Source organism: Lepisosteus oculatus, chromosome 8 (genome assembly GCF_040954835.1).
Source record: "Lepisosteus oculatus isolate fLepOcu1 chromosome 8, fLepOcu1.hap2, whole genome shotgun sequence".
Classification (NCBI taxonomy): domain Eukaryota; kingdom Metazoa; phylum Chordata; class Actinopteri; order Semionotiformes; family Lepisosteidae; genus Lepisosteus; species Lepisosteus oculatus.
Genome location: NC_090703.1, coordinates 24,680,515 through 24,707,589, shown reverse-complemented (window position 1 = coordinate 24,707,589; position 27,075 = coordinate 24,680,515). Strand labels below are relative to the sequence as shown.

The 27,075-nt window shown below is 35.4% G+C and overlaps 1 protein-coding gene across 21 annotated transcripts in view; it reads right to left on the bottom strand.

Moving 5' to 3' along the window:
• Window positions 1–27,075, bottom strand: part of fut8 (fucosyltransferase 8) — a 435,504-nt gene that overhangs the window by 122,097 nt on the left and 286,332 nt on the right. For 19 of the 21 annotated variants that reach the window (XM_015351257.2, XM_069192936.1, XM_069192939.1 and 16 more), the window contains 2 exons: window positions 9,924–10,042; window positions 7,193–7,358 (listed from right to left, as the gene is read on the bottom strand). In XM_015351257.2, coding sequence (XP_015206743.1) covers window positions 7,193–7,358; window positions 9,924–10,042 — 285 coding nt within the window. The remainder of the gene's footprint in view (window positions 1–7,192; window positions 7,359–9,923; window positions 10,043–27,075) is intronic. The other 2 variants (XM_015351256.2, NM_001318911.1) reach the window with 1 other exon arrangement.

Here is a 27,075-nt window from a genome sequence, read left to right as displayed (position 1 = left end):
TTAATATCTGATACAACCCCATTATGAGCTTAAGAAATTGTGAATGTAAAATGAATATTTAATACAGTGTGATATTTAAAATGAATACAAATGTCAATATAAATTGCATAATAATTAGATTTTAATATTAGAGAGTTTATTTAAAAATGATAATTATAAAAATGTATTGGACATTTCAAAATTCAAAGAATATATTTAATTACATTTTTATTACATTTCTTTTCTATAGCTGACCTAGTGGTAATTTTGTTTACAATTAGTTTAATTTGCCATTACACTTCAAACATGCACAGAACAGATTAAATGAAGCAATCATTTCACTTACATCTAAAGTACCACAAGTGCCACCTGCTGATCTTCTTTGGCCAGTGAACCATATGGCAAAGTTCACCATAGTGTACTGTAGTTCCTCTCATGCAGCACTGAGTTTTAACACATTCCAAGTGGCTGTGCCTTCTTTTTTCGGCCATGACAACGGTGCAAACCAGTTTCATTTGTTAATGTTGCGTTTGTGCATTGAAAGAAGCTTTCCAGCTACTTTTGTTCCTGAGATACAGGACAGGGTGTGTGGAGATTTTGCATTTAACACAAGTATTGTCTGTGTGTTTTTATGAGTTGCCATTTCAGCATTAAAAAGTGAACATTACCCAATGATTGCATCGTCTTAAAATAGGCTTTAACTGTGATGTTATAATACTTTATAGCTGTGTTGATATTTTTTTTAAACTGAAGAAGGAATCAGTTTCTTATTGCTTTTTAAATAAATATGCAATTCAATTTAAACATTTAACATTTAAAGTTTCGACTCTAAACAGCTATGCAAATTGACAAAGTAGGATTTCAAACCCCATACAGGCAGCATGGATACCAAGCAGCAATGAACGCAGACTGGTGTCATGTATTCCATTACCACAGTGACGAAATTATAATAGTCACATTCCCATAGAACATGTTAAAGATATGCTGAATAATGTATTTGAGATCTGAAAGATCACAAGTACTGTCTAGATAATCTTGAGAGTACAGTAGTATAGTAGTGAGGATGGAGAATGGGCAGGTTATTCAAGGGGGTGAATGGAAAGGGGGCACAGAAAATCTGGTGGCAGAGCAGGACTAGATAGTGCAAGAGGGAGTAGATAGAGATAAGGAGCTGAAGACAAGTAGGAGCAGAATCGTTTAGACTAGGGCTCTGAATGTCATGCGTGGCAAAAGGGAGGCAGAGAAGAGACAGGAGAAATGGAATAGTATGAGGTAAGCCATTAAGAAAAATTCCTAAGGTAAACTGCAAAATTGTGGATTACAGATGCAGCCATTCAAAATGCGCGGTAAAAACCCGCGGTACAGTAACCTACCCGCAGGGCACTGGAGGGCACCGCGGTAAGTGATTGGCTGGCCAAAATGACCGACAGGGGCACTCGTGGTGCATTGGTTGGTAGTGAAAAGATTTAATCATTTAATGTCTTTGCTGTGCACATTTTAATCCGCTTAGTTTTGAATATTTACATGGAATTTTACCACTAAAGGGAAATTTTAGTAGCTGAGCATATAAAGAAGAGGAGCATAATGCATCTGAAGGTCATAAACGATATTAATTTAGGAACATAAACATTACTGTATGTACATAAACTGTACTGTGTATGGCTGGTCTTGATAGTTTAAAGAAAAAATACACACCAGTCTTCCATTTCTCCCTAAACATTTTAAGCATGAAAGTTTTATGAAACGGTACCCTAATATGTGATTGATGTATAGAATGAATTTTAATTTTTTTAAATTATTTAACACGGAAATTAAGCTGTTTACATCTTCCGCCTGAGAACAGTCACCAGTTGCTACCCAATGCAGAAACACAGCCACTAACTAGCAAAGTGAGGACATTAGCTAGCCAATATGATAAAGAAATAAATGATTATTTCGTTTATTTCTTTTGCACATTTATTTGAACATTTCCATCGATTGTACAAGCACTTGGAAACTGTCCAATCCCTAGTTCATCAGGCATTTTCTTTTACGCTGCGGGCATTCTCCTGGTCTGTGTCTTCTAGGATATAATGCTAGCGAACTCTTGTTTTTATGTCCACCATAACAGACAATCTCCTTTGCTTTTAAACGAGCGTTTAATAATTTCCTAAAATGAAAATGATTTACTTTATTTCCCTCACGGGATCAATAAAAGTATCTATCATCTGTCTAAACTATGGGACAGAATTCTGGGGTCTCCCCATACAAGAGATTATGGTAGGGCTTCAGAATGGTGATTGGCTGACACCATCTGACACCCCTCTGATTGGAGAAAAAAGACGTGCTGGTTTGCTATACATACAGTACTGTACCAGGAAGAGGATTTCTTTCTGTTCGAAACGTGTATTTTAAAAGTTTAAGAAGTAAAAACCTTACAGCGTACACAGATTTCGTTATCTTTGTCTTATGCATAATAATGTTCACAGCTCTGTCTAGCAAATTAATAATAAACTTTATTTTATATAGTGTTTTAAACGAATAAGTAATTAGATTGCTCATAAACCTAAACACTTGCTTTTTCTTTTTATTTAGGCTCAGATTTCAACTATAGATCGTATTATTAATAACCATAATAACAACCAACCAACAAAAACAACCATATAAACATAATACCAACCAAAAACATAGATAACAACCACAATACAAAATCAAATATATCAAACCATTATACTCTCGCAAATTCCTCCAATTAACATAACCCCGCCCCTTATGCAAAACCAAACCCTCCTCCCATCCCAGTTTATCCTCTTTATCATCCTCAAAATCCACCTCGATTTTCAACTTAAAGCATTACTGCTTACTGGGTGTTTTTTTTTTGGGGGGGGGGGTGTCTTTCGCTGAAAATCTCGCCTGCTTCTACTTTACGAGTACAAACCCCTCTCTGCCGGAGTGCTGGCTGTAACGAATTAAACCGGTTTCACAGGTATTTTCAAAGTAGGAAGTACAGTGTTAAGTGGTAGCTGGGCTCCTCAATAGAATCGCTTTAACATGCTAATGCGTTGGTTTAACAGTCTGGGAGTGGCAAGCTTCCAATGTCAACTAGACTCGATTGGAAGACAATAAACGTATTTTAGCCCTAAATGAATTAATAGCAAACATGGTTTACATAAAATACATTTTTCCAAGAAAGTTTATAATAATACGATCTATAGTTCAAATCTGAGCCTAAATATAAAGGAAAAGTATTTTCAGAGAGCAATCACGCTGTGTTTATGTAGAAAAAGCAATTAGGTTTATGAGCAATCTAATTACCTATTCGCTTAAAACGCTATATAAAATAAAGTTTATTTAGAGATGAATGATCAGTGTCGGAGTTTAAATAATTTTCGTAGGAGGGCTTGGACAGATTCCAAGTGCATTTTTCCAATTTACGTTGCAATTTAGAGCTTTCTGGCAAGAGGAGACACCCAAATTATAATGTATCATGCCACTGTTTGTGCATGAACAAAGTTATACTGCAATTTTCCTTAGATACGCGATTAAAAAAAAAAATTTTTTGAATCCCCGGCGGAACACACTCCATAAGAATCAGCGCTTTTATACAGTATATCGCTTTAAAACACGTGTATTTAAACAAGCGTTTACAATTTAAATCAAAACACGATTCAAATCAATATAAATGTTTATTTTGTAACGCATGGGTGACTATTCATTGTTATTAAAAAGACTTAAATTCGATCATGTTGTGATATTTAGAAATATAAATTTGTTTGGTGCATGTGAGGTTTTATTTAATCTCTGACCAAGGGAAACGTTTCATTTTTTCAAAGAAATGTTTGTTAAAAAATAAAGTCATAGTTCCATGGGATTCAATCACAGACCATGTGACATGGGAGTCAGGAAACTAACACACAGCGCCACCAGATTTGACAACGCTATAAAAGCGCTATAAAATAATGTGACTAGGCACAGAACAAGTTTACAGCACAGTACAATCATAAATGCTGACCATGACTTTAGTAGCATAAATTACCTTACACTCAATTTAAACACAAGCTGTCTTTAGCCCTCTAAGCTGGTTCATACAGAAATGTAGAGATCCAGGCTCAGAACACACAGCTTCATTAGCGAATACATATGCAGGACAACTAGAGAAGACGTTTTACAGAGGATGGATTTTTAGAAACATCCCATCAGTGACATCACTGAAGTCAACTCCTAGGTACTGTAACTGTCGTGTGGATAGTTTCACAAGAATCCGACAAAGGTTTAAGCATCGCTTGTTCTAGATAAAACTGCAAAAAAAACAACAACCCATAATGTACTTTGCGGCTCTGTTTGCCCAAATCATATATTCACAACGTGAAATCTAGAAAATAATATTACGTTACCAAAATCCGCAATATGGAAACAGAACCTGTGTAATTGTTGATAGATGATGTACTTGTAACATTTTTACAAGACGAACTACAACATTTAAAAAATGACTTGTATGTACTTGATATCTCTAATCAATCCACGGCGACATTGTTAAAAGCAGAGTCCCAGCACAAAACGAAACTAAAACGCATACCGTTTCGCGCTTCTTGCTCAAAAGTAATTTGACCGTATGAAATGCATAATATAAACCTAGAAACATATATACGTGAGCAGTATTTACGCACTGTAGTATCGGTGTTAAGACATACCTCTCAAATACTGTAAATCAAGTTAAAAATATCTCAAGTCCAATTCTGGTCATAATGAAACCATGTTTTGTGTATGTTTTCTTTAAAGTACTGAGACCAGCCATATACTGTATGTTTATGTTCCAAAATTAATATCGTTTATGGCCTTCACACGCGTTGCAGTATGCTCCTATTCTTTTTATGCTCAGGCACTAAGATTTCCCTTCAGTGGTAAAATTCCATATAAATATTCAATACTTAAACGGGCACAGTTAAGACATTAAATATACATATACATACTGTATACAGTACAGTTTGCATACGGTAATATGTTTATGTTCCTAAATCAATCTCTTTTATGAGCATGTGAAATGCATGGTGAATCGATTCTCAAAAATTACTGTACTTTGCATGATTGGAAACAAATGCGTGATTGCGAAATGCTGTGGTGTTACTTTTACAAAGGCGGCAATACTTTGAGTTTACACTTACAGCTTGTCCAAGGACATTCATTATTAATACTATTAGTAATATCTTTGTTAAAGACTGATGGCCACAGCTCAAACATGAGAGGTTGAGCTTTATTAGCTCCACCTTGCAGAAATTCCGGATACTATTATTTTGCTTGTCGTATTATAGGAGAATTTACGGTAACTAGCGGTATTTACCGGTAACTCGCGGTATTTACCGGTTGCTTGCGGTAGACTGCGTACAGCATACCGGAAAATAATGCGGTATCGCCCGCGCATTTTGAATGGCTGCATCTGTAGGTGAAGCAGACAGATAATTTTAGCATCTACCCAAGAAGGAATTATAATAGATGATATGATAGATGACAATAATGAGATGTGACCTATTTTAATTTACTTACAAGGTATTTCAGTTATAGCAACAAAACCCAGACCAAGATGGAAGGCAAAAGCAGAGATGAAGTTAACTTTGGTGTAAGCAGATTAGCTTTAAATGTGCGTTTGTTGGAGCTGTGGGGTTTGGTATTATTACCATGTGCATTATAATAGGATAGGGGGAACTCAATGGTGTCACTTCGCTAAACACAACAAAATGACATTCTCCAATTTATAATTCTGGAAGTTTGTCATACATTTTCAAGAGAAAGGAGATTGTTAAACAGAAGCTGAAGATTTCCAGGCTGACACGCTTCATAACCTACAACTGTCAAGACATATGCAAAAACTCTAGAATAAAAGTGCTGAGTGTTTGTATTGGTCCTGTATGCCCTTCCTAAAGTCCTCATTCAATTCATGCCAAAGGGTGGCTCACTTTTAACAGAAGACCCTGGGCAGCCTAATCCTTAGGAATTAGATTGTAATTTTAGATATTCCACAGGTCTGAACATCCTAGAAATTTAAGAGACAAAAAGGAAGGAAGACCTAGGACAAACTAAATTCTGTAAAACATTCCTTATGATCAGATTTTAATATTAAAATAACCAACATAATAAAAATGTTGTTATTCCAATTTTTTTTTTATTTGGAAACAATTTGTATTAGGAAGCAGAACCTTTTTTTCACTTTTTATTTGAACATTCCTTATTGCTGTAACAAACTATACAGCCTACCAAACCCAAAATGAAATTACAAGCTTTACAAACAATGTGCAGCACAATCTGCCTAAAGAACAGTACTGCTATGGAAATAAGAAGAGTTAAATGAAATGTTTTACATTCACATAAACTCTCATGTTATCAGTTTTCCAATGTCAGATTGTCCAAACTGTATCAATCATCAGATGTGCAGAGGGCAGCTTACCATCAATGAAAAACAAAACAGCATGCCTGAAAAACATGTAGAAAGAGCTAAATTCAATGTGTGGTTTATTGTTTTCTTAGAGGGAAGAAAAAATATTTGGAATTCCTCACCATCCACACAGGTTTAGTCAGCTTTTTTTACATAAACCATTCCAATTTTGCATTTCGAAGACATTTAAAAATGGCCATATTATTGCATACAATTGCTGTACTTTTCAATGAAAGCATGGATCCTTTTCAGAGCTTGACCAAAATTAGATCCTTCATAACCACCATCACTTGGGCATCCAAGTAAAGAGCTTTATCATTTATCCTTCATAAAAATATAAGACAAACTGTGAATGAGAGGCATCATTCCATCTTGCTTATTTGGTTGCTAGAGGCTTAGTGTAATACAACCCTGAAAGATCAGCTTTATTTGCATGGCTTTTTTTCCTCCAGATCTCTACAACTCTATGTGTAAGGTGAAATTGCTTTTCTGTCTTAACATGCCCGCCCATTTGCTGGAGTCCTTGAATTCTTATGTCATTGCAATGTGTAACTGTCCAGCATGCCTGCAAGTATCTATGCACATACTGTATTCATAACCTAGGAGTAAATTTAAGCTTAGCTCAGCATGTTTGGGTGTTTTTATTTATTTTTTTTCACCTAAAGAGCAATCTCTCATCTATGCAGAAAAGTAAGTATTTGAGTTGATTTTTTCTAAACCATTAACTGATCGGTGTTTAGGGGCCTAAAATCCTTAACTGTGGTAAATTATTACAAAAAGACCAGACAATTTGCACTCCTGTCCTACCTTTGTTGATGTCCCAAGTCTTCCAATAGCCCTTCAGTGTGTTTTTGGAGTTCACCAGGCTCGGCATGTGTTAATTTCTTTAATTCGCTCCTGATGAAGTACCACAGCTCTTTAACGCCATTCTCAACTTTGCGTCGTAACTTTTCCTGATTTTGTCCTGGACCTGCTAGGGCACAAGCATCATCAGAGTAAGAGAAAAACAGAAACTGTGTGTAAAACTGCACTGCAGGTATTTATGAAAGCCCAAAGGAAAACTAAAGTTAATGCCTTTATTTTTGATTATCTTTTTATTGTCTGCTGAACACAAGGCCTTTATCAAACAATAATAAAAAAGGCAAAGTGAGCAGGTTTGTGTGCAATGCAAGATTTTTGATCATTACTAAAGTGTTGAGAAGAAGTTGATCTTTCTTATCCTTTATATTTATATACTGTATATCCTATATATAAATTAATACTATTGGATCTTCACAAAAGTCTTCATTAAAGAAAAAGATCTTTTGATCTTGAGTACATATACACAAAGTCACAAAGATATAAGATATACACAGATTATTTAATTAACAAAACGAACCAACAGTAAATATTCTTGTGTGAAGACTGTGAGTTCAGTAACAGGTGGCACTACCCTGATGCAGTAACTAGATGTTTCCTATAACCTTTAATTAGTCTCTTGCATCAGGTTTTATGAATTTTGACCTATTCTTCTTTAATGAACTCCTTCAAGTCAGTAACTCTTGGGGGTTTCTCTGCATGAACAGCTTACTTCATGTCCTACCATAACATTTCAATAGTGTTTAGGTTGAGACTTTGACATGGCCAATATTCTCTTCTTCAGGCATTCCACTGTAGATCTGCTTTGCTGCATAACTTTTGGCTGAAAATGAGTCTCCTTTAGACCCCTATTGAACTTGCTGATACAACACAAAATGCATGGTACCATCATGATGATGGCAGGCCATCTGGGTCCAGAGACAGCAAAACATGTTACTCTCATCTGATCATATGATCACCAAGTACAAGTGGGAGCATTATGATCTGGTCACTTTTTTGTGGCCAAAAATAAAACATTTTCATCCTCCAAGTATGCATTCACTGGGTGTACTTGAATCAGGGGGCCATATTCTTTTTAGTGAACAATACTTTCTTCCTGGATGTCCTCCCGCAATGAAAAACCATTCCCATTCAGTCATTTCTTGATAATTGAGGGACAAGCACTGACATTAGATTAAGTGAGAGAAAATCTGCAGATGTTTTGTGACTTGATTGATTTTCAGGGTTGCTTTTAAATCTTTCCACGATGACTGTCACGATTGTTACTCCTCCTCTTAAGGGCGCTCCAGCCCTTCCTCGTTCTGTCCCATTCCCCACACCTGTTCCTTATTCCAGCCCCTCTTTAGTTCCACCTTTAAAGCCAGACGCAGGCGTTTGCCCGAGACTTCTCATTGAATCCCATTTCGTGAGAGCCCGGGGTCCTGCCGCGTCTGGCTCTGTTATGGTTTTAGTTTCCTGTTCCTGATTCCCTGGCCCGCTGGTCCCGACCCGGTTCCGGTTTTTAATAACTTTGTATGGATCCCTTGGTCTTGGACTCTGCCTCCCATATTGGATTTCCCTTTTGGATTTACGCTTGGATTGTTCGCCCCGGACTCACTTCCCCTGGACACCTGCTCACCTCGGACACGCCCCCCTGTCTCCTGACCCACTTTTGCATGATATTTTTCCCTATTGTTTCTTCACCTTCCGGATCGTGTCGTCCGCATAGGGCCCGTAAAGAACTGTTCGTGACAATGACAAGTCCTGTGTACAGTCACCATGTGCTTGAATATTTTTCATTTGTAGAATCACTGACAGAGGATGCATGGGGCCTCAAAAACAAATGCCCTCAAACACCACCAAGCTGAAGCAGTTTTGTGAAGAGGAGTGGGCCAGAATTCCTCCCAGGAATGTGAGAGACTGATAACCTCTTAGAGGAAACATTTACTGTTTTTACTTGAGTTATTACTGCAAAAGGTGGTTCCACACTGAATCATGGGGTGAACTTATTTTTTCTTCTTCTTAGGCTTCTGAATGTTGGCTGATTTTTTTTGGGTTAATAAATAATGAAAGTAAAATTTGTGTGTGTGTTATCTGTCACATAAAGTTGAACGTATCTACTGTCAGGACGTTGTGAGGACTAGGTGAAGGTCAGATTTGTCTTAATATGTAAAACCATAGAATCTTAAGTTAGTGTACATTCTTTTTCACATCACTGTATAATTAATTATGCAGAGGGTAAGGAAGTCATACCAATACAATGCGTCCATAGTGTGAAAATACCAGGTACAGTAGAATGGTTTGGAAAACACTGACCCAACACCTTTGTAAATTCATTACTTAATTCTATTGGAAGGTAACTTAATTATCATTCACCAGAATCTGAAAGAAACTGAAGAGGTAAAGCTGTCCAGAAATCTGAAATATCCTAAATTATTAACATGTTTAACTAAAGCAATGTCATTAAGGAAATGGGCTGGAAGTGAGTTCATCTGGATATGAAGTTTTCTGAATGTCCTGCAGTATATTTTGCAGCTTCACTTTTCAATTTTAGAAAGCTTCTTAACACCCTGGTTAGTACACAACAGTAGAAATCTGTCAGTGCTATCTTTTTTCATTCTGAGTACTTCGTAGTTAAAATTATATACACCCTGGCATCTGTCCCCTGCCTAGGCCCCACGAATCAGGAAAAGTCACTGACCATCTCCAGATGATCTCCTGAAGCTCTCGATCTGTTCTTTGGCCTTAATGAGCTGCTCCTCTAAAATGCGAACCCGGCCAGCTGCTCCAGGTCCCTGGTCAATGGGCCCTTCAGGAATTCTATACAACGACAAAAAGACAATCTGTGCATCAGTGCAGGCGTACTTTCAGAGGAAAACTCAGGGGCGGTACTCTGCTTCCTAACATATACCCATGCTGTTTTCAAATGTAAATTGGACAGAAGGGTTTACAAATAAAAAAATACAGCTGTTTGCAGATGTTACAAAAGAAATGACTGGTTCCCTACAGTTTAGATCATTTCCTATGTATTTACATGCTGATGTATGTTATTTTTAGAGAAAAAAGGACATGCATTTTAGATATAAATTCACTACAACAATGAGACATGATTGACTCTGGTGTGCAAGCACTAAATCAGGTCCTCAGTGAGAGGGCAAAGAGGGTTTTTGTTAGTGGATACAATGAGCTACTCAGCCTTGTTATTGAAGCTGATACTCTGGCTTCTTTAAAAAAATAGCTGAATGAAATTGAATATTTATAGCTACCAAACTGGCTCAATGGCCTCCTCTCATATGTAACCATTCTTATGTTATTAAAGGCGATGAGATTATTTACCCTGTTGAATGCAATAGCTACAGTAGGTAAAAGTAAGAAAGAAAAGCAAGTACAGACATTAATCAATATATCGCACTTATCAAAAGAACAACACCTTCATGACATCAGTATTTTGGAGACTGGACTGTCAGCTGGAAATCAGCTCAAGCTGACTTGCCAATAGTGATGCCTTTTTAATGGTGAATCAAGGTTTTGTGTAGAAAAAAACAGACTACCTGTCTGTAGTATGGCACTGATGTTTCCCTTGAGTCCAATTTTTTATCTGAGTTGCTTTCCCAGACAAAGCTTCTTGTGCAATTCACAGAACTCAAACTCACTGCACCACAAAGTCATCACTCTATAATTAATCAGTGGAGTAATAACAGACACATTAGACCCCAACTAAAACCAACTTGGTGACAAACTATTGATACTAAATTGCTTTTTATTTTCCAGTTATGAACACTCAGAAAATACTTCAGACATGGGAAATAGTGTTCCATTTTGTCCACCTGTTATTGTGAATGAGAAACTAATTCAAGCAACAGGACATCAATTAAAATAATGAAAGTTAAAGGTAAAAACATAACAGGTATTGTATATATTTATATGTATAAACAGTTCACTTTACAAAAGTAAGACAATTGCCATGGGAGCTTTGCATGATATGCTACTTGTTTTAGATTTTTGTATGTAAATCCAAGAAAAATCAATTATCACAAATTCAATGCTCATCCAGACTTTAAAATGGGCCAAGTTGAGTGCCATTGTGATGATTTCCTAGGTGTGCCCATGAATTGGCTTCTGCCTGGATTTTGCATAACCATCAGTAGTGTAAGACCAGAAGCAGTTCATTCTGTGGCAGCGGCAATTCATCAAAACCATAGGCAGCCACTTATAACTCCCAAATGTAATTATATACAACTACATTATGTGGAGTTTAATTCCATTAGAATTTAACTTTAAACTAGGGAAGGGAAGGCCTTTGTTTTTTTTATAAAATGAACTGACTTAAAACAAAGTTTTAATCAGAAATACATGTAGCATTTGGTATTGAAAAGAAACAAAACTATGTAAAAGTTATTACACAAGTTGTTTCTATAAAGAGTGACAAAAGATCGTTTTTGTATACAGCAATTGATTGATTCTGTATGCCCTGCTTGCTGCAATAAGAATTTTGGTACCTTCCAGTGTTCAATGGGTGTCTTCAGCTGTCACCCTCCTTTGAGTCACCTCCCAAGGAGCCCACATACAGTATTAACTATCACTGTGCTACACTGTGATTCCAGTATGTGAGGAACACATGACAACACAATTGATCAGGGTTTGAAATATCATAGCTTCTAAGTGAAAAAGGATTTGCAAGAGGTTAATAAGCCGTTTTTTTTTTCTGTGTCAAGTTATTGTATGAAATATCAAAAGTCCTTTATCCTTCCTTCTTATTGAGACAAACTACAAGATAGAAACTTTTTTCGCTACAAGACATACCTTTCTTTACAATTGCAAGACTGACCTCTAAACAACAATAAACTTGTTAATAAGGAAATTCTATTTACTAAAGTTTTGGCTGTCTTATATTGTATTACATCTTATTATTTAATTGACAGTACATAGAACTTCATATTACCCTGTCCTGTGGACCTCTTTTTCACAGATCAGTCAAGTTCTCTCTGCTCAATCATCCCATCTGTCATTTTTCTGTTTCTGTTTGGCTGTATTTAATGGACACTGATCATGAGGAGAAAATGGACACACATGCACTGAAGTAAACATCATGCTGTCTGAAAATCCTGGTGGGGTTTCAAAGTGACTAAAAGCCAAAACTCTTGTCCCATCAGAAAATAACATTAACAGTAATACTCTTTTCACACATGCAACAAAGTCCTTGACTGTCTTATTTTTCTTTTATTTACCTAATTACATTACATCTGATTACAGGTTTACCTCTTAAAGACAATGCTATATTTAGTTAGCACTATCTTTGTCATTCATAATCAGACTTCTGTTTTCTAGATAACAGAAAAATACATGTCCGTCCCAGCAACACAGTGATAGACAGATACTCTAATTCTAGTTAGACGGATATAAGGTGTTTCTGAATTTGCTTGAAATAGCCCAGGAAATGGCCATTCATTAGGAAAAGACTATTGTTTTTCTGATGATCCTAGGCTTCAGAAGCCTTCTAAGGCTCCAGGCTTCAAAGACAAATCCACAACACACATTTCTAAATGTAACCTTTGGGGTTGCTCTGGGGATATACAGCATATATAATGTCCTTTTAAATATAAAATGCTCCCAGTGTCTACAGGCTTACATTTGCAGAATAGTAGCACATGTCTTGCTTCATTAGGGTAAGCATGAGTGATAGCAGAGAGGTGGGAAGACAAAGTCCCTTCACTTTTACTCTAGCCTATTAATTGACAAGGGCCTCTCAAAGAGGAACTTGATATTTGTTCTCATCTGTCAATTTTCACATGCAATTTTAGTATCCCATGCTTGTTTTGCAATCCTGAAGGATTTGTAATAATGGCAATGCACCAAGAACTCTGATCAACTGTATTGCTACTGATATACTATGGAAGAATGCCTAGAGTCACACTAGCTCCAGCCTGCATTGTCAGTGGATGAGTGTGTGGGTGACCCTTCTGTAACTGCGCTTGTGGGGACAATGCAAACTGGAGCAGAACTAATAATGGGCAATGTAGTCATGAATCTCAATAGTGATATGAGTGTAAGAAAATCTCTATTCAGATACTGTCATTTTGGTAATTATAAATTCTTCAAAAATGCAACACACGGACAAAGTACTTTGAGGGGGCAATTCTTTTCCCATATGACCTTTAAGGTTTATAGAACGCAGGTGTGGGATTCCTTCTCAAACTGATGCACCTCTCTATTCTAAAACAAGTTCCAAATGCCAAGACAATCTGTATTACGTAATCAATAACTGACAGTTAACATATGCCCCTGCTTATCAAATCATTTTTATTAGCTTTCATACTTTCAGAGGGATTTATAGGGTAATATTTGGGGTGACAGCATTGGTTTCTTCTCTCAGCAGAGTTCTGTTTCCTGCATGGATTGGTGTATGACAGAAGATGTGACCTTTCGCAAAACAAGACAAATTTGAGTGCTAAACTGCGTGAGCCATCACCCACAATTTACCGTGCCAATGTGACAGGTCAGGGATAGAGACATGACAGTTCATTCTCTAGTGAGAACTAGATTGACATCTCTAGTGACATCTGTCATACAATGCAGTGATATTTAACATTGTTATTTTAGTTACAGATGCAGCTATCTAGAATCTGCATCAAAACTTGCATTAGCAGTAAGCAAGGTTCACTATACTGTAATGTGTTTCAGCATGTCAGATTTAGCACTTTATGGCCCACAGAAGATCAATAGGTGAAAACAGATATATGTAATCTGTTTAAAAAGCTCTTTAAATATACAGAACATGGAAAATTAATATGGACTCAGGTAACTAAGAGGAAATTTTGGCAGTAAAAAATGAAAATAACCAAAGTATAAAAATGTTTCTAAATGTTACTGATAATACTAATTTGTGAATATAAATATATTTCTATAGCTGGTAGTGATAGCTGACAATAAATGCTGTGATGAGTTCTTTAAATCAGGGGATTCTTTTGGCTTTTTCACCCTATGGTTTCATGCTAGACTTTGTTGCTGTGTGTTTTGGATCATTGTCATAAAAGTCACAATGTCTAAGTTCATAATGTTCACTGATGCTATTGTTTTCAAGCAAATAGTACAGAAATCCGGAACAGAAATGCATACAAATAGACTAATTTAAGTAAATACTAAAGTTTGTTGAGTTCTTGTCCGTGCTCTGCCGTTCAGAGTTTTTCCCAGTTCCATAAAAGATTTAGAAAGCAGCAGCGATTCTCTTTAATCACAAAATGCCACATAATTATTGTGCATAATTATATTTTAATATAATTATTGCCACAATAATTATGACAAAATGTATTTCATGTTTAACATGCTATATGGAGCTCAACCTGCATTCTGAGTAAATGCTTTTACTGGTGGAGCCATTTAGGCTTTTAATTTTGATACTGGTGCAGAGTAAAAGGTAATTATCCTGAGGCAACTGCAAAAAAAAAGCTGATACCTCCTACGGTAGGGCTTTTCCTTTTACATGTCTAAACTGTACAGAGAGCAGACCAGACTGGAAGGTCAGACCTGACATACTCAAGACCTGACCTCTTCTTTCTGATCTGAAATGTAAAATACAGCCTGAAAGTATAGAGTGGCTCAAAATCAAACTAATAAAGTTGTGGCAGTTAGGAAACTGATATATACTGTATGCATAAAATTGGAATCCCAGCACTGGACAGTTGAATTGGTTTTCATTCTGAGTTTTCAGCTGCTCAAAAGAAAAACCAGTTAAGAGAGAAAAGGCTGTGAGATTCATGCTAAAATCACACTTTATTACAAAATAGCAAAATGAATATTTTCTAAGGGATAATAATTCATATTCATTATATACTGTACTGTATGCCCTTGACTGGAGGCCTTGATTTAAGCCCTTGGCATATTTCTAAATCTTAATGAAAGGCTTGACAATGCTGCTGAACTCAGTGTCACCAATTCCTTTACCTTAAATACCTTCAGTTAAGTAGGAAGCAATTCAATCCAATGCACAGTATAGACAGTATTTGCTCCTGGTGGGCTTATGGTAGCAGCTGGTAGTGGGAATTCAGCAAAAATTGCTCTCCTGACCTTCTTAATCACATGTGCAAATAATTCTCTACATATTGCTTTTTTAAGCAACACTGACCATGAAAGCAAATACATATTTTCAAGTAATCATTCAATAAGTTACCTAAACTGGTTGTTGAGAAAGTTTTGTTTTCTCCTTCTACTTAAAAGCACAGAATAACTAGGACAGATGCAATTCAAGGGTCAGCATACTATTTTGATCTCATTATGTGCATTTGCTCTTGGCCATAGAGGACAATTCCATCACAGTGACAGGGATACAAGCAAACAGAATCTGTTGCTTGTTTTTGTGTCTGTCTTAATTTCTCCCTCGATAGATTAACCAGGATGGAAGAAGAAAAGAGGCATGAAACCCTCTTCTGCAAGCCCAGTGAAATGAAGATAACACTGCTATAGGCTCTAAGACCTCTCTTAGAGTAGATAGGTAGAGTAAAAGAGTAGATTTGTGGTATATAAAGCTCTATTAAAAATATCACAGCATAGTTTTTGAGACAGAAAGTAGATTTGCTTCTACCCCATCACATCAAGTAAAGATAGATGCTGATTGTGCATGTTAATCTTATAGTGGAAGACGAACATCATAATAATTAATGATATACAGTGCCTATATAATAATTATAATAATAAATGCTTACACTTATATAGCGCTTTTCTGGACACTCCACTCAAAGCGCTTTACAGGTAATGGGGACTCCCCTCCACCACCACCAATGTGCAGCATCCACATTGCTGCACATTGGTGGTTAAGGATAAATTCAAGGATAAATTCATCAGTTCCTATAGGTTTCTTCTGCTCATTAGTGTATTTCAAAGCAAAGACTCAATCATGATTACTAAAGAGCTTCCAAAAGAACTTCAGGACAAAGATGCAAAAAGGCACACATCAGCAGATAGGAAAAAGGCCTTGAATGTCCCCTGGAGCATGGTTGAGATGATTATTAAGAAGTGGAAGGTCACGATGAAGACAATGCCTAAAAATTGGTTGTCCCTCCAAACCGGATGACTGAGAAGAAAAGACTCTGACAAATGATTCTACCAAGAGGCCAATGGCAAGAAGGAGACTGATCAGAGATGCTACCAAGAGGCCAATGGTAACTTTGAAAGAGTTACAGACTTTTATGGCCAAGACCTTATCCAAAGCACTTCTCAGATCTGGCTTGGACGGCAGATCTGGCTTGAAAGAAGAAATGGGTCAAAAAATACCACTTTGAATCATGTTTGAAGTGTAAAACAACACTCAGGAGTTCAGCAGCTGTGTGGCAAAATATTTTGTAGTCTCCTGAAACTTAAATGGTATTTTTTGCTTAAATGTAAAGCATTACATTTGGCACAAATACAACAAGACATGAAGGAACTGTGAAGCATGATGGTACCTGTGAGGCACCTGTGGCACCATCATGTTGTGGGGATGCTTCTCTTGAGCAGGTACTGGGGCACTTATATGTATAGAAGGGAAAATTAATAGAACAAAGTACAGACACGTCCTTTAAGAAAGCCTTCTGGACTCTGCAAGGAAGCTGAAACTGGGTAGGAAGCACATAGCCAAAGCTAATCTGGGGTGGCTAAGAAACATAAAGGTAAATATCCTTGAGTGCCCTCATCAGAGCCTTGACCTAAATCCAATCAAACATCTGTGAAGTGATTTGGGGAGCATCAATTCTCCCCGAGGACCTAGACAGAGCTTGAACAGTTCTGCAAATTAGAAAAATCTAATTTTGCCAAATCTAGATGTGCAAAAATGATATACTGTACAAGTATCCCAATGCTAATTGCCAAAGGTGCTTGATTCAGGTACAGGCAAAACCACATGAGGTGGCTTAGTCTAAGATCCAACATAATGATGGTATGAAGGCAATGTTCTCATAATAAAAGAGGCATATTTGTTGTTCCGTGCTTTCATTCTTGATTTTCATATTAGCCATATTACCATTCTATAGGTTACATCCACTAATCTCTGCCCAGATGAAGTAATTTAGTGCTTAAGAAAACATTGAAGTGTCTCAAGTGTTTTACAGTCAGTTTGAGAATATGGAACAAGCTACCCAGTATTGTTGAACCTAATAACCCATTTTGTGTATCAGGAAATGACTAGATGAGAAATTACTAATTAGCAATCAACTAGCAGATGAACTAGATGAGTCAAATGGCCTCCTCTCATTTATCATAATTTTTTATTAATGATCAATTAATCAAATTGACACAAAAACATTTAATCAATACCTTCAATCAATAAGTTTTATTTTTCCTTGCATAAATAGCATGTTTGACGGAATTCCTTGAAGGGGAGATGGGGAAGTGTGATGCTACCAAGATTCATAGTTATTTTAGACCATTATATTGTATGTAGCTACTGTATGATTTGTTATACTAAATACAAAGTATAACGGATATAAGTGATAAGGAATAAATATTATGATGTGCACGAACTGCACTATTCAATTTGCTCAGGATTAATCTCAGGTTTGCTGAAAACAGTAATTTTGATTTAAAAAAATATTTGAGCACTTAATCTATATAATATATAATAATTTATTTCTGTTAATTGTATTATAAAGTGAAGGTATACCATTTTTTTCACACAAGCAGGATTTATTTATGCACTTCTGCCACCTCACCTCTTGTTACACTCTCCTCTGAGCCTTAATTCCTGTTGCCCAGGGTTTAGAGAAGATAAACTCACATGGCACTATTAGTCAGCATTTTCTGCTGAGAAACGTCAGCATTCATGGCATTTGAAGAAACTAATAAAACAGACATTCTGTCACTATCAACTGTTCAACAGCAAACAAGAAGAGTCACAGTCCCAACTGTATTATGTGCCAAATCTCACATATTACATAGATGCTTAAAAATAAGAACTTGGAGCACAAAGAGGGACAAGAAAGGTATTCTTTAATTCTGAATATACATTCAGAAATGGCAGTCATATCCTATGGGCAATCCATAAAATATATAAGGATATTGAGTGTGGTGGTATTTTCACCTTCTAATTATTTGATTCTTTGTTGCATATGGTATCAATATTTAACTTTTACTTGAAACTTTAGGTGTGAAACTATCTCCAATGCTCTCCAATGAGATGAAGTGCATTTGTTTTAATTTTTAAAGAGATTTCTTCCAATGTGCACTGATTGACTTCCCATAATATGTCAAAAATACAATGCACATGGTGTGTGTGACACAAATGGGAAGTTAATCTTATTGTATCTATAAATATAGAATAGTTTTATTTTGTGAAACTCTTGTTGTGTTTCAGATATTAAGACTTAAGTTACTTTTGAAGACAGTCTAATTTCTGTAGTTGAAGACTGTCTAATTTCTGTAACTACATAATAGTAACATTTACAAAATAAAGTACAGTTAAAGTCTAAATAGCAGGAGAAATCAAAGATATTGTGTTGGTACTATTTAAAGATCTAATAGAGACTGTAAATGAAAACACAAGGTTACTATAAGTTAAATCTATCCTATCCTAAATATCCTGTTAATAGCCATATAAATCTAATAAGACCAGCTACCTGCAACACTGTAGTTTGTAGCCATATTTATCAATTTTTTACAAGTGTCTTCCTGTTAATTGAAAGCCATCGCACTACAGCCTTTATCAGCACACAGGTGATATATTTGAGGTTGAATATTTGGACCTTTAATTATTATTTTGGATTATCTTGGATTCTTTATTCAGCATAGTATACATTGTACTTGAGACAGCAACTTACTCTTTAAAATACTGTGAAATTAATATTTGAGAAACATTAATTATTCAGCAATTCTGATATTAAAATCTCAATTGTATTTATCATACATAATAAATAATTAAAATAAATTTTAAACAATAATCATTATTTACAGAAAAATGAGTCGACAACGTTGTTTTAAAAACACACGTATACATTTAACTTTTTCTTTGTTATTATCTTCAAATGGCAAGGCTGGAATGAATTCCTTTAATTCCATTCGTTCTGAGAGCTCTTTCTTATTGCCCATTTAGAGAGTCTCAAGCTGTATGAAGCTTGGGGCCGTATTTTAATTGGATGTGACTGTCACCCATGACACTCTTTGTCTGGAGGTCTGGTCTTCATTGTGTGAGGCACACTGACAAGTTGACCTCCATTCATCTCATTGCGTTTCTTGCCCAATATCTCTGTGCCTTGTTCACTTCACTTATCCAGCTTTGTTTCCTTTTACTTTCTAATTTCACAGTCTTCCCCCTTTATTTTACAGCTAGATTTGCAGATGCAACCAATTATTCATTTCAAATGTTTCATCAAATTCTAAGTTCTTTTTATTGTAAGACTGTAGGGGAGAGACAGCCTCACATCATTTATACACTCTGTTTGGGAAGTCTTCCCCATCTTTACACTGTGTTCACAATACAGAGAAGAGGTGTTCTGAAGCCTGTCAACCTCTGGAGGCCTGTGAGCATGAAACTATTTATTCCTGTGGTAGGCATTAGGAGGTTATTTTAATCTTTGAGTTATATAACCACTAATGACATCTATGGAACATAACAGCAAAAGGGGGAACTAAAAATGCATTTCTTTTAAGCCATGCAGAAGTGTATTGACCTAAATCTGCAAAAACGAGAAGTATTTTGCTTAGTTTAAGAAATAAATGTGTTCTAGCAATAACATTTATTAGGTCCAGTCAACTCAAATTTAATAAATAATTTCTCCTTACAATGATCAAAAGAGAAAATAAACCAGTAAATTTACTTCAGAAGATTGTGCAATGGAGTACAGATTTAAATACAATACCTGCTACTTGCTGGTATTTCTGACTTTCCCAGTTGAGGGTATAATAAAAACTACAGTTTGTACTATGTCTTGTCAATTGTCTTGACAAGTGACAATACATTAAAAAATAGGACAGGATGAAATGAAAATGATTCATTTCAAATGCTGGACTGCACATATATTTTCTTGTAACAGTTGCTTAAATGTTTGGACTAAAATGTTAAATTTTAATTTATGTTATCTTGCAGCATTCCCTCTATTTGTCATTTAGACTATTACTGACTTCAGTAGGTCAAGTTATTAGAAAGTTCTATTTGATGGCTGAGTTCTGTCCTTCATAATTATACAAAGCTTCCAGAAAAAAAAAACTAAAAAAAGAATATCTATAAAGGGAATCATATCTAGGCTCTCTCACTGAAAGCAATTTTTAAAATATATCTATCCATTTTTAAATGCTTTTTTTCAATATAGGGTGCAGGTGAGTCACAGTCTATCCCAGCAAGCAATGGATGCAAGGCAGGATACACCTTGGACAGGATATATGTCCATGGCAGAATACACAAAGACACTAAAACGTAGAGAAAATCCATATGATCATGGGGAGAACATACTGTAAAAACTCCACAAATATACACCCTAGGAAATGACCCCAGTGAGGTACTGAGGTACATTGCACTGTGAGGTAAAAATGCTGCACACTGAGCCACCGTGGTGCCCAATTTTCAATACACTTCTTACAAAATGTAAATGAAAAAACTATGGGAATAAAGCATATTTATTTGACATACATAATGGGAATTAGTTAACATGCTGAATCCACCCTCTGGCTTTGAATCAATGATGCAGAATAAAGGTAAGTCACAAATTGGATCCTTCAAGTAATCACAAGTTGGATGGACCACTCACAAGCTCCTCATCATTGCTCAAGAAACATGTTGCATGTTGCAAGGGAAAAACCCTTCATCTAAATATAAACTGGAGTACATGATGCAAGTCACTGATTCAGAAGCATTTGTGTCAAAAAATGGAATGAAGAGTATCATATCATTTCCAATAATTCTGTATTAATTCATTTTCTTCATTCAATTTAAATAAAAAGGTGGTTTGTTAAATTTAGAGTTAACTTAGGACTAAAATGTAAGGACTCTTCTGCCCTCAAGGACTAGTTCTTTTAATTGAACTGATTACTTGCTTTATTCATCAACTACTTATAGGTGTAGCTGATCTTTAACAAAAGTGGCCTATAGGACTAACTCAATTGACCAGTTTTGGAAACCCCCTCATTAAGGTTAGTTAAGGTAATTTCAAAAGGCTTTTAACTGTAGCTCTTTAAGACCTGTGTTGCTGATCACTGCCATACAGAATTTTAACTGGAGTTCTGTAATGTAAAAACAGTGAAGGACTGACTGAATATAACACCCTAGTCTCACATGGAACTGTGAGATCTGCACACATTCAGAGTCACATTGTTAGGTGTTACAACACTTTGGAAGTGTTATAAAGAAAGTCTATTATTAGAACATTACCCACTAATTGCTTATTACTGAAAATCTGTGTTCTACCAATTGAATTTCAAAGTAAATTTCCTAACTTCTCAAAAGTACAATAGTGAGCAAAAAACAAAACTGCTAAAACATCTGGGTAATTTAGAATAATACATTTATATTTAACCCTTGCAAACATAATTTTAGTAAGTCTAAATAAGTTTGAAAAAGCCCAGAACCCTATCATTTAGTCTTCCATTACTTTCTTGAAAAATGCAAACATATCAATTATTATTATACCCTTTCAAAAATAGGGTAATTAATGTTTCTAACCTAAAATAGGTAATAAAGAATGTCACTTTGAAATTTTAATTAAACTTTGGTTACATATTTTACTATATTAAGTTTATATACTTTATAGAAAGATATAATGTTCCAACCTTTTTCTATGAATACTTGCAATTGTTATCGCAGTAAAAAATACTTTTTAAAATTTGATTAATAGGGTTAATAATATGGAATTCATATAGCTCAAATTATTACAATAGTAAACTTTCTTTGTTAACATCTGTATAAATTTGACCCATTCACCTGTGATTACTTGGAAACTTTTTGCCTACCCTTTTCAGCTATAGTTTAAGTTGTCAAGTGGCGCACTGGTATAATGGCCATGAGTTTTCATTTAACAAATTAACATTTCTTTGAAAAACTAATATAGTAAATATTATCAATGCTATATTGAATTTTTGGTATTTCTAAATATCACAACACGTTCAAAGTAAAGTGATTTATTAATAACAACTAATAATTTAAAACTGCTTGTATTTTAAAATTGTATTTTCTTCGGGGTGATTTGTTACTGTTTTCACAAACTTCAATTTATGAAATGTCTATTTTTGAGACAGGGTGTTCCAGATCTCTGTTTAATTTCTGAAACTCCCTCTGTATTCCATGTTTAAACCTTTTCTATGAATAATTGCGCTTGTTATCGCAGTAAAAAAGCTATGCAATATGGAATCCCTTATCTAAATAAATTAATAATGATATTAATTTAAGGATCTAAATATATGTATATAGCTGGTAGCATTACTGCAATCCACTTTCTTTGTAAACATGTTTTTTAATTTGACTCATTCACTCATGATTACTTTTGAAACATTTTTAAGCTGTTCATCTCGGATGTGTTTCTGAGCAGCCCGTTGATACAGCGGGTTTGTCAATGGGGGTTCTGTCTAGGCAATCTGAGTTCAATAACTTCTTTTGGCACAAGTTTTTCTTCTAACAAACACTTTAAAAAATAAAATAGCAAATATTACATTACAGATGCAGCCATTCAAAATGCACGGTACAAACCCACGGTACGGTAAACTTCCCACAAGCCACCGCAGGGTAAGCGATTGATTGGCCAAAATGACCGACAGGGGCACTCGTGGTACATTGGTTGGTAGTGAAAAGATTTAATCATTTAATCTCTTTACTGTGCACATTTTAATCCGCTTAGTTTTGAATATTTATATGGAATTTTACCACTAAAGAGAAATTTTAGTAGCTGAGCATAAAAAGAAGAGGAGCATAACGCATCTGAAGGTCATAAACGATATTAATTTAGGAACATAAACATTACTGTATGTACGTAAACTGTACTGTGTATGGCTGGTCTTGGTAGTTAAAAGAAAAAATACAAACCAGTCTTCCATTTCTCCCTAAACATTTTAAGCATGAACGTTTTATGAAACGGTACCCAAATATGCGATTGCTGTATAGAATGAATTTTAATTTAAAAAAATTATTTAACACGAAAATTAAGCTGTTTACATCTTCCACCTGAGAACAGTCACCCGTTGCTACCCAATGCAGAAACACAGCCACTTACTAGCAAAGAGAGGACATTAGCTAGCCAATATGATAAAGAAATAAATGATTATTTTGTTTATTTCTTTTGCACATTTATTTGAACATTTCAATCGATTGTACAAGCACTTGGAAACTGTCCAATCCCTAGTTCATCAGGCATTTTGTTTTACGCTGCGGGCATTCTCCCGGTCTGGTGCCGGACTGTGTCTGCTAGGATATGCCAGCGAACTCTTGTTTTTATGTCCACTATAACAGACAATCTCCTTTGCTTTTAACCGAGTGTTTAATAATTTCCTAAAATGAAAATAATTTATTTATTTCCCTCACGGGATCAATAAAAGTATCTATCATCTATCTACATAAACTATCGGACAGAATTCTGGGGTCTCCCCATACCAGAGATTATGGTAGGGCTTCAGAATGGTGATTGGCTGACACCATCTGACTCCCTCTGATTGAAGAAAAAAGACGTGCTGGTTTGCTATACATACTGTACCAGGAAGAGGATTTCTTTCTATTCGAAATGGGTATTTTAAAAGTTTAATTAAGAAGTAAAAACCTTACAGCATACACAGATTTCTAAACTGATCAGGATCGTTATCTTTGTCTTATGCATAATAATGTTCACCACTCTGTCCAGCAAATTAATAATAAACTTTATTTTATATAGTGTTTAAAACAAATAAGTAATTAGATTGCTCATAAACCTAATCACTTATTCTACATAAACACAGCGTAATTGCTCTCTGAAAATGCTTTTTCTTTTTATTTAGGCTCAGATTTCAACTATAGATCGTATTATTAATAACCATAATAACGACTAACCAACAAAAACAACCATATAAACATAATACCAACCCAAAACATAGATAACAACCACAATACAAAATCAAATATATCAAACCATTAAACTCTCTCAAATTACTTCAATTATCATAATCCCACCCCTTATGCAAAACCAAACCCTCCTCCCATCCCAGTTTATCCTCTTTATTATAAACAAAATCCACCTCATTTTTCAACATAAAGCATTACACAAAATCAATACCTCAACACTCCATACTCAACAACGATAATTCACAAACAGCCAGAACATGTAACTCCACATTTCCAAATAGACCTTTCAATAGCCCCACCCCTTATGCAAAACCAACATCCCTCCCCTGTTCTCTCTCTCCACTGGCGTTTGTAATCATTTTTATTTTTAAATAAATTTTAGCAAAGTCATGTATTTTAAAAATCTTAAGATTTCTATATTTCTGTCTTTATTTAGTGGTTTCATTAGTGACAAAGGCTAAACTTTCTTGGAAAAATGTCTTTTATGTAAACCATGTTTGCTATTAATTAAATTTAGGGCTAGAATATGTTCATTGTCTTCCAATGAAAGAAGGGTTCCTTTCGCCGACATTAGAAGCTTGCCAAGCTGGGACTGTTACTCCAACGCATTAGCATGTTAAAGCGATTTTATTGAGGAGCCTAGCTTTCTTAACTAGTAAGTACTGTACTTACTTGGTTTCTGGGGGGGGGGGGTGTCTTTCGCTGGAAATCTCGCCCCCTTCTACTTTGAAAATACCTGTGAAACCGGTTTAATTCGTCACAGCCAGCAATCCCGCAGAGAGGGGGGTTGTATTTGCAGTGCATCGGAATACAGTAGCCAGAGCCGACCGCTACACTGTGCACGTGTTATGCTCTTCGTTAATGTCTAAGCCGGAACACATCATTATATCTCATTTTGTATTTCCTAAAAAAAAAATCAGTCGCCCAACCTAACAGTATTGTTGTTATTGTTTTTAACCTGTAAAGAGCTTTGTGGAGCCACCTTTTAAGGCGCCATATACAATAAAGTTCATTATTATTACTATTGTTAATTTGTTGCACAGAGAGGTGAACATTATTACACAGAAGACAAAGATAACAATTTACGTTGCATTGTGCATTGTGCTGCTATAATACAGTTTTAAATAATTAAAAGTCTAAACATTATCAGCTTTATTTATGGGTTTAAAATAAAGGCGATTTAAACGCGATTTAAATCAATATAAATGTTTATATTGTAACGCATAGGTGACTATTCATAGTTATTAAAATGACTTAAATTCGATTATGTTGTGATATTTAGAAATAAACATTTGTTTGGTGCGAGTGAAGTTTTATTTAATCTCTGAGCCATACTGATTCTTATGGAAGCCAGTTTCCGCCAGGGAGTAAAAAAAAAAAAAACACACTATGGTATTCTCTCCGATGCAGTGCAGTTAAAAACATATCTTTGATTCTGTTCCTAAATGAATATCGTTTATGACTATCAGACGCTTTATGCTCCTTTTCTTTTTTTCCAGTGGATTGAACAGGTAGAGGCATTTCATGATGTACTTTTCACTGATGAAACAACAGTGGCTCTGGAACAGTTTTCAACCATGTCGTTTTATAAAAAGGAAAGATATGTGAACAGGCAAAACCCAAAACAAACATGTACAGATGCAGCCATTCAAAATGGGTGAGGTATTTCGCGGCATACCGTGACATGCCCACCGGGGTATCACGCAGTTCACGTGTGTCACGTGACTAACTATCCAGCGTCGCCTTGTAAAACCGCCAGGGGGAGCTTAACCTCTCATGTACAGCATTTGAGCCTTTAATTTTGAACTGTGTATTACAGCATGTTAATCATCAGTCATTAAAATGTTGGTATATTTTATGAAAGCAAGATTGCTCAGTTAGACAAAAGTACACAACCTACCTTTATCAGAAATATTTATGCATCAAAGCCTTTACTGAAGATATTACTAATAGTATTAATAATGGATGACTTTGGACAAGCTGTATACTCAAAGTATAATTTCTTTAGCACATTTGTACAAGCACTTGGAATCTGTCCAAGCCATACTTTGTCAGGCATTTTGTTTTACTTCAACGGGCATAAAAACTTCCTTGCTTTTAACAGGGCGTTTCATAATTTCTAACTACGAAAATGATTTAAAATGCGACACCTATCATGAAAAGAAAAAAATACACACCAGTATTCCATTTCTCCCTAAACATTGTAAGCTTCGAAGTCTTTAACTAACGTGATACCGGAGTCAACAAGCATACTTTTAGAATTTGATTAAAAGGGAATATAATATGGAATCGCGTATCTCAAGAAATTAATAACGATATAATTATATTCATGTTGCAAAAGAACTGCAACTGACATAAAAACTCCCTTGCTTTTAACAGAGCGTTCCATAATTTCTAACTACGAAAATGCCAGGTGAAAGGATTTGTAAACATATTTTGTTAAAGCAAGTCAGTTTTTTCAGCAACACATAAAATACATTTTTCCAAGAAAGTTTAGCCTTTGTCACTCATGAAACCACTAAATAAAGACATAAATATAGAAATCTTAAGATTTGTTTTATTTAATGTTGGTAGCAGGATGAACTGTCAGAGTGTATATTTTGTTGCAAAGTTGCTGCAAGATGTTAACAGTGAAAAAGGTATTTAGAAATGAGTTAATTCAAGATGAAAAAGAAAACATACACGAAACATGGTTTCATTACGACCAGAATCGGTCTTGAGATATTTTTAACTTGATTTACAGTATTTGAGAGGTATGTCTTAACACCGATACTACAGTGCTTAAGTACTGCTCACGTATATGTTTCTAGGTTTATATTATGCATTTCATACGGTCAAATTACTTTTGAGTAACTAATAAGAAGCGTGAAACGGTATG